The sequence below is a fragment of the Kryptolebias marmoratus genome, linkage group LG14, assembly GCF_001649575.2.
Source record: "Kryptolebias marmoratus isolate JLee-2015 linkage group LG14, ASM164957v2, whole genome shotgun sequence".
NCBI classification, from domain to species: Eukaryota; Metazoa; Chordata; class Actinopteri; order Cyprinodontiformes; family Rivulidae; genus Kryptolebias; species Kryptolebias marmoratus.
In genome coordinates, this window is record NC_051443.1 from 4,697,635 (window position 1) to 4,705,955 (window position 8,321).

At 40.7% G+C, this 8,321-nt stretch overlaps 1 protein-coding gene across 4 annotated transcripts in view; it reads right to left on the reverse strand.

The window, feature by feature from the left end:
- Positions 1-809: 809 nt before the first annotated feature.
- pik3r1 (phosphoinositide-3-kinase, regulatory subunit 1 (alpha)) overlaps positions 810-8,321 on the reverse strand; it is a 27,387-nt gene continuing 19,875 nt past the window's right edge. For 2 of the 4 annotated variants that reach the window (XM_017440971.3, XM_037979335.1), the window contains exons 8-15: positions 4,775-4,976; positions 4,510-4,690; positions 4,296-4,421; positions 4,072-4,214; positions 3,809-3,985; positions 3,650-3,724; positions 3,365-3,535; positions 810-3,245 (exon numbers count right to left, since the gene is read on the reverse strand). In XM_017440971.3, coding sequence (XP_017296460.1) covers positions 3,056-3,245; positions 3,365-3,535; positions 3,650-3,724; positions 3,809-3,985; positions 4,072-4,214; positions 4,296-4,421; positions 4,510-4,690; positions 4,775-4,976 — 1,265 coding nt within the window. In that variant the 3' untranslated portion in view covers positions 810-3,055. Of the gene's footprint in view, positions 3,246-3,364; positions 3,536-3,649; positions 3,725-3,808; positions 3,986-4,071; positions 4,215-4,295; positions 4,422-4,509; positions 4,691-4,774; positions 4,977-5,992; positions 6,567-6,984; positions 7,451-8,321 lie in introns of those variants that run through there. The other 2 variants (XM_017440972.3, XM_017440973.3) reach the window with 2 other exon arrangements.

The following is an 8,321-nucleotide window of genomic DNA, read 5'->3' on the forward strand; positions in this document are numbered from 1 at the left end:
GAATGACTCAGCTACTGCCACATTAAAGTTAAGCTCAATATCTGTAAAACGGACTATGTTATAGCCATTTTTGTGTTGGCTATTGATTAGCTGTGGCAACCATTTTAAACTGGATTGACTTTAAAAGTCGATTCATTGTAAATGTACATCTGCTGATCACTTTCTGAAAATGTGATGTTGGGAGATATTTTTCAAACAGACTAACAGGGTTGTCTCCAACAGGTAATGCGAAAGTTGCAAGACAAGATCTGAAGCAACAAGCTGCGCTTGAAGTATGTGTTGCATATGATTCTGAGCTACTACCACAGCAAATTGTAGCACAGTTATGATAAAAATGTCAAAATTATAGCCATTTTTGTGGGGGGTTTTTTAGGACACTTGGCTGTGCCGACTATTTTGAACTGGTTGGCCCCCAAAAAAACAGTTGTAGAGGTACATCCATTGATTACTTTTTAACAGTTTCAACAGTTTGCTAATGGAAACAAAGTTGACGCCGTAAAGTAAAATTTTAAACAACCTTGTGCAAGTTGTTAGTGCTCTGGATGTGTTGGGGACCAGACTCAGCTACAAACACCATATTTTAGGTCAATATTTGGAAAATTGAGTTATGTTCTTTTTGTGTCTCTGAAGTTCAGTTGTAGACATCTTAAATTAGGTTAACTCCTAAAGTTATTCAGTTGTAGATGTACATCCAATGATTTATTTTTATAAGTTTCAATAAATCTCACCCAGTGGTGGAGGAGATATTTTCCTAATAGACAGACACAATAAATTGAACACAATAAAATGAAATTAACACATGATGAGACTTTATTTTTAAAAAGAAGTGTTTTATTTCATTTTTTAACAAAGCCCAATACAGATTTGAAGCCAAACTTGGGAACACTGGCAAATCTAAATTCAATCATCATGTGTGGGACACTTTTTAAAAAGACAATTAAGATATTATTATTAAAACCCAGAACTGAGGCAAAAACGTGCACGCTATCTGTGATCTTTAAAAAATAAAGACAATACACAAAAAGGTTTGTGCCAGCAGCTTATCGTGAGGTAAATAAAATGAAACTTCTAGTAAATATCACATTTCACAGATGATGCATTACTTTAATTGAACCAATAAAACCCAGAATAAATGACAGCTCTTGAAAATGTGCTAATATTTCAGTCTTGGATGAGCAATTTGGTCAAGTATATCTAAAGAAACACGATGAAGTCAGTACCATAGTTGAAAACATCAATTTAAATGCTGCTTATACAGTTGCCTGTTTTGTACATTCCTCCAAAAAACAGAAGTTGTGTGAAGGATGGAGGTGAAGAAAAGTCAACTTTGAAAAGCTCGTGAAAATAAAAACAAAATCACATTTACTTCTCAACTTCAGGATTTATGTGTCAGATTTAGTTTGATAGCTGTGATGTTCATGCAGACACATTGAAGATGGGATCTCCTAAACATAATCTCAATCATGTGTAACTTTTCATATTGGACACAATTTAAAGCTTCCGAGTCAAACTGGGTTTGCTCATGTACCACTTTGTATTATGTTAAACCAAAGGCGTGGAAGGAAATTGGAGCCAAGCTGTGGCGTTTTCACGTTTTCATATAAAGGACTTCACTTACGTGCGTATCACCCTTTGAAATCATTTTCTGAAACGAGCTGATCCACCCATGTAAACATTTTCTGATACAGAAAAATATGAAGTGTAAAATGCATATTGATCTTATATTCTCATATGGGAACATATTTTTTTTATATATTTTTATAAGAAAATAAATCTTTCCTGTTGTTTTGGGGATGATATGGGTCGTACAATCCCATCAGCTCTGAGTGCTCGAACAAAAATCTGCATGTCGGCTTTGTTCTGTCGGGAAAATAAGTACTTGTCACTGAAGCAGCTCAAATACTCAAAAGGCTCTGCCTGAGAGGAACATTAGTTTGAAGCAAAAAAAAAAGACTAATAAAATAATCATCTTTGCCATCTTTTACCAGCTGTTAAAGTAATGTATAATAAAGTGTATGTTTCTATTATTATCTTTAAAAATCACAAGCATTTTTTTACCGTTTCTTGGCATTTTGACACAAAATATCCTCTAGGATATTTACATTGGAAAAGATACTGTTCAAGCAATAAAACAAGCTTATATTGTGGGTTGCAACAGAGTAAAACGGTTCTTAAGTACAAATGGAGAAAGAATTGCATAGCAGATCAGAAGAGAACTAAACAGGAACTGATCCTTTTTGGTACGGTGCACTTTGATTCGTGACTCTGTACAATTTCACATATGTACATGAAACAATAAGTCCATTCATAGTTTTACCTGCCCACAGCTAAGATCAAGTTTGCTTGTGCACTGTAATGCTCAACAAAAAGAAGGCAGGATGCAGACTTCTTCCCTCTCCGTTCTTCTAAAACAAGTCTGTAGGAGTTTTTTTGTTTTGTTTTTTTCACAAAAAGGAACAAAAATTAAATGTGTTCTTTAGAAAAAACAAAAAAGAGGAAAAAAAGGTGCCATTTTGCTACATTTTTTAGCTGATCCATTGTCAGCTACTGAAGAGATAACACAAGCAAAATGTGTTACACAGCCCTCCGACGTCACACAGTTGTCCGATTCTATGAGTTTTGGTCACATAGACAGTCACACACAACAAAACACACACCGATGACGTGAAAAGGGAAAACAAAAAGGTTGTGGCCGGTGAGTCCAGTTCTATTCGAACAGTTTATCTTCCGCAGGTTGACATTCTGGCTGGTAAAGCTTCGAAAAAGAACAAGCACCATAAGGAAAAGGCCTCCAATGTCCTCCGCTCGGGGAGTTCAGCAGTTTTCGCTAGTTTCTGTGCTCCCACAAGGGAAAAAAAAATAGCAAAAAGAAATCAACATTCAGACTCGCCTCAGGTTTGTGGTCAGGCAAAGTTACTGAAATGTTTCAGGCTTTATTGTCTTTTCCTCCGGCTTTAAAGTCCGAGCCAGCCATCTCTTAATTTCCAATCATGGAGCCCTCAGCATGTCTCCTGTGTGGCTTTAAATGTTCATGTCCGTGGAAACATCCGGGTCCTCACCGTCTCTGCTGACCGTAAACTGGGTATGCTAGCGTCACATTCAGTGAGTCATTGTGCTGGACCAAAGATGTGTGCTGGTAGTGAAGTACGAGTTCTTTCAGTGAGCTGTACAGGTTATATGGTTCTGCAAAGCCGTAGCCTGAGGGGGTCTTGTTAATGACGCAGTGCTTCACCTCGCCTTCCACACTGCAAAGAGTAGACAACCATCACAATCAGAAAATCTAAGACTATAGGAAATTTAGACAATACAATACAAACACTTGAATGTCTGTGCAGTTAAAAAGTACATTAATCCAGATACATACACAACACTGCAGGCGTAGCATCCTGCTTTGCTGCTGTCCCGAACCAGGAATGTTCCGTCTCTCTTGCCCTGAAGCAGCGCCTCAGCCTGATCTCGTTTGATGTTGCCCAGTCTCCAGGTCCGCTCGTTGTGATGAGGGAGGTCTTCATCATCATCCACCATAGAGTATTGACTAAAGAAAGGCAAAGCAATGCATCCAAACATTAGTTGTGAGGTTCAACAGTTTGTGTCAGCTAGGCTTGGTTTTTGTTTTTTTTGTGTTGTTTAGTTTAAACGTCATACTTACTCTTCCGTGTTCTCGTTCTTGATCCCCAGCCATTCGTTGAGTTTTTTCTGTCTGACTCCCTTTTGGGTCAGCCACCTGTGAGACAGAAGATGTGGACATTAGAAACCAGGGCAGATCCGTTTCAAAGCTAACAGGACCACATCCAGGGCCCACACTTACATGAGGTACTGGTCTCTGGTCTTGCGGAGCTGGATCAGGTCGGGCTTGATGCTGTTCATCCTCTTGTCAATCTCTCTGTAGTCTGCTGCCTGTTTCTTCAAGTCTTCTTCCAGCCTGCGCTTGCTGTCTACAATTTCACTTATCCTTGATTTCAACTTCTCATAGTTTACCATGATTCTATAAACAAACAAAAGAAAAATAGTTTAGAAAAAGAGTCAAACATTTTATTCACAGGTAAAGCTGCTCCTTTCCAGCCTTCTTACCTCTGGATCTCCTTGTCATTTCCTTCTCTCTTGAATTTCTCGATGTACTCCTTGCTGTACCGCTCTTGTGTTTGACACTGCTCCTCAAATATCTTTATTGTTTCATTAAAAGCTTCTATAGCTGTACGTTTCATTTGGATTTCCTGCAAGCAGAAGCACAATTTTAACATACCGCAAACGCCGCTGTAAAACTCCTGTCCTTGTAGACTGGAGGCAGAACTCACCTGTGACGTTCTGGTGTATTCTTCATAGAGGCGATCATACTCTTTGTTCTTCTCCTGGTACTGCTGGTGGTACTCACACAACTTCCTCCCTACAGCTTCAATGTTGTCCTCTTTTACCACCTGATCCTGAGGAGGGATTTATTAGAGTTGTGGTTAATTTGATTTGAATTACAATCAGTTTTAAGTGCTGCTTGTTGCAGAGCTGGCTTCCTACCTGCTGATGTTTTGAGACCGGATACAGCAGCTTGACGTCTAGCTTAGGATTGTATTGAGCCAGTGACTCATTGCGATAGTGGTTGATGAGCTCAACGACAGAGCTGAAGGTCAGCGGGTCGGAGAAGCCATATTTCCCATCTCGATGAAATATCTTAATGAGCTTGTTGTTTCCTCCTTTCCTTTAGACAGACACAAAGCAGAATTTAATTTATTCCTGAACATAAATTGGAAAAGGACAAGAAGCGAGAGGAGAAGCAGCTCACCTCAGAGTCAGAGTGTAGTCTCCGTGCATCTTCGTAGAGGCGTCTCGCACCAAAAACGTACCGTCCGCAGTGTCCCTCAGTTTCTCATTGACTTCCTCCCGAGAAATGTCCCCCCAGTACCATTCGGCATCCTGCAGAGCCATGTTGTTGTTCATACCGTTGTTAGTCACAGATGTGGACTTGGGTGGTTTTGGAGGTAGAGCTGTTGGGACAAGAGGAGCAAACACAACATAAATATCTCATTGCTCCTGTTTACATCTTGATTTTCTGGTGTTGTACAGTTACAGCAGATTAAATCAGAATTACCAACATTTTCTTTAAATTATTTTAAGAGGTCAAAAGAAAGTATGAAAGAAAGAAAAATAAATAACCATTTTGCTGCAGGCTCTCACTCATATTTATTCTATTAATCAAATAGGGCTAATGAATCAGTACCCCTCTCCAGCAGAAAGACGACAGCAGCAATGGAGTGGGAGGGGAGATGAAGCGTGAGTCAGTGAGAATGAATCTCACTCAAGAAAAGGGTCATCTATAAATAATCTGAGCTGCAAATGCAGCAGAGCAAGGTTTTGAAACAATGATGCACGTACATGATAGGAGATTTTTTTAAGATAACAGCAAGAAATGAGAGGTTAAAATGCACATAGCACAGACTTTAAAACCTACAGCAGATGAAGAATGAATACCCTTCGACCTGAGCTTTAAAGTGAGATAACCTTTTTTTGTTGTTCAATAGATTTAACATCAATAAATCAATAAAAGTCGAGCCAATAGTTTTCCACTTAAGCTAGCAGTGACAGAGCTATGGTGGTTGGCTATTTTTAACCTGCAAATCTGCACTGCCACTGCATTAACACTCCTTCTGCACCACTGGAGATTGCAGAACTTTGCTCATTGGAATCAAAAGCCATGCAAATACAACTATAACATTACCAGACAACACGGAGGTTTGTGTTTCTCTGCAGACTAACAGTTCAATCGCAGCTCCTCTTTCAGCCATCCAACATGATCACCTCTACACACTCTACACAGTACTAGAATTTTCTTACTATCCAGCTTTATAAACCTGCTGACACCACAGCAAACAGACAAAATAAAAGGTGTGATAGCTCATCTTTGCTAAAGAGAGTAATTAACACCTTCTTATAGACCCACCTAAACAACAATTTGAAAAGCCATTAAGGAGCAGCCTGCTCAGTAACGTGTTACATCACTTACCACAGCCAATCACACAGGGGGTCTGTCACCAACCGCTTCTGCATCTTTTATTTCCTGGGAACGATGAGGTCATTCTTAAAGCATATCCCCTATTGCTGCCAGACTTTAATATTTTATAAGACTGCAGCTAAACACAAAATAATAATTATTTCCTCTGAAGCATCAAGTTTTGAAGGTAAGCAAGCAATTAAAAGGACCCTGCAGCGTGTTTCATCCCTCCCTCACTCATCCTGTCTTCTTCTGTTGAGCCTGTACACTGGCTTTCTTGCAGGTTGCTCGGCCCCTCCTCCCTGCGTGTGTCGTGCAGACGCTAAGTCCGTCCCACTGCTGGCACGCAGACAAAGCCAGCTCTGCTGCAGCAGCACGTACGCAGCTGAATTATAATGCCTGGCCCGGTCAGCGGTACTCAGAGCTCCAAAATACGCCTGTAATCCCACAGCATGACACTCGGCGTGACAGAGATAGCCTACTTGATTTCCTTAGTGGTATTAAAATAGAACCAGATCTTGGTACAGAATTAGGGATTCAAATGAAACTCAGTGGTCATACTTCCAGGTTTAACTGAGGGGAAGTAACCAATGCAAAGAAACCAACAGAATAAGCCATTGAATCAGATTTAAATAAAACACTTAGCCTAAGAAATAAATAAATAAAATCCTGATCAATGTTAAAAAGATCTACTGAAATGCAGTCAGTTATTTATGTTCGCTTGGTCCAGAACACCTATAAATAATCAGAACATTTCAGACTCCCTATGAACAGAGTCTACACTGAAGAGGCACATAGTCTAATCTCAGAACTTTACAGTGTGAGCAGTAGCCTTAGGCAAGTTAGCCCATAGCCAAGACTGGAGGGTAAAAGAGAACAAAAACCAACTTTTCTTGTTCTGATTTTTTCTTAACCAAAGAAACCAGTCTTCATTATAGCCTGAAGGAAAAAAAGCTGAAGAAATAGACTGTTCTATTTCTATATGGCACAAGGATCAAACTTACGTTGCAAGTTAAGCATATTGTGCTGGATGAACAGTCTATTTTCTGAAGTTTTTTTTTTTATTCCCAAAGTTCAGATTAGATCCAACAAAATCGCATTCAAGTCTTCTGGTTGAACTCCATTTCGTAATTTATTCCGCCCAGGACAAAGATGAGGCTTGCTTTGATTCTTAAAAAGGTTACGGCTTTATGCGCTTCTTAATAAAATCCAGGTAATCCTGTCGGCGTGAGGCAGGTGCAACATGCGACTGTCTGAGTGCGACTGACTCACTCTCTCTCAGTCGACTGGGTGCTCAGTTCCTGCTAAGAGTCCCTCCTCCCCGTTTCCCTTTCTGAGCTGTGTGAGGCTGAGGCCTGCTCACGTGGAGGTGCAGAGTTAATGATTAGCAGTAGCTGCTCTGGTGTCGCTCTAAATGCCAGCTGCATTTGTGTTCAAGTCTTAGTTCCTTTGGTCACTCCCTCCCTCTCTGTTTGTAAAGGACAGGGAGGGAGGTTTAGAAGGGGAGGTGGGGTGTTCAGTCTTATGATTAACTTGCAAAGTTTTAAATATTTGCTGACTGAGCCCTTTGAGGGGCAAGATGTGGATATCCAAGCAGAGGGAGGACCAAGGGGGGAGGAGGAGGGTGGCTCCAGAGACTGGAAGCAGACCTCAGTTAACAAGAAGGGCTCTGTGGTGCAGGCCGACTTTCCAGCCAACCAAATCTAAGTGGGCCTTTTGTCGCTTACTTAAAATAGGCTCGCAGTAACTGGGAGGAGGCACGCAGACACCGTGCACATACGCACACACACACACATTCACACACAGACACACAGAGCCACAGGTCATTCACAAAACACACACAATCTGAACATGCATGTTTACAAAGTAGGCTCTCTCTCGTCTTTGGTCCCGATTATTTGCATGATACTGACAACTGAAACCTGGCACACCTGAACTTTGTCATCTGCATGACCAGGTCATGTGTTCCCAAGTGTAATTTTTTTCTGTTTGAGAAACAAACTAAAAGCATTTTGTGGTTTGCATCTCACTAGTCAGACCATCCAAGTGTCCCCCTCCCAAAGTGCTCCCACAGGTGCAAATTGCTGACAGCTGAGAGCAGTCCGAGCACAGCCCCATTATAAATGGCCCCGACAGGTAATAAAATGTTTTTAACAGACACAGTCAGTCTGCAGCCTATGGGCCTGCCAACAACACTGATTTTAACCAGCACTTTAAAAGTTCAAGTGCGCCACGCAACACGCTCACACCAGACAGACCACCATCAAAAACTTTAATTTTGTTTCCACGTTATAAAAGTAGGCCATGAAAAAAAAAATCTATTTTAAAGGGGGGGGGGGGG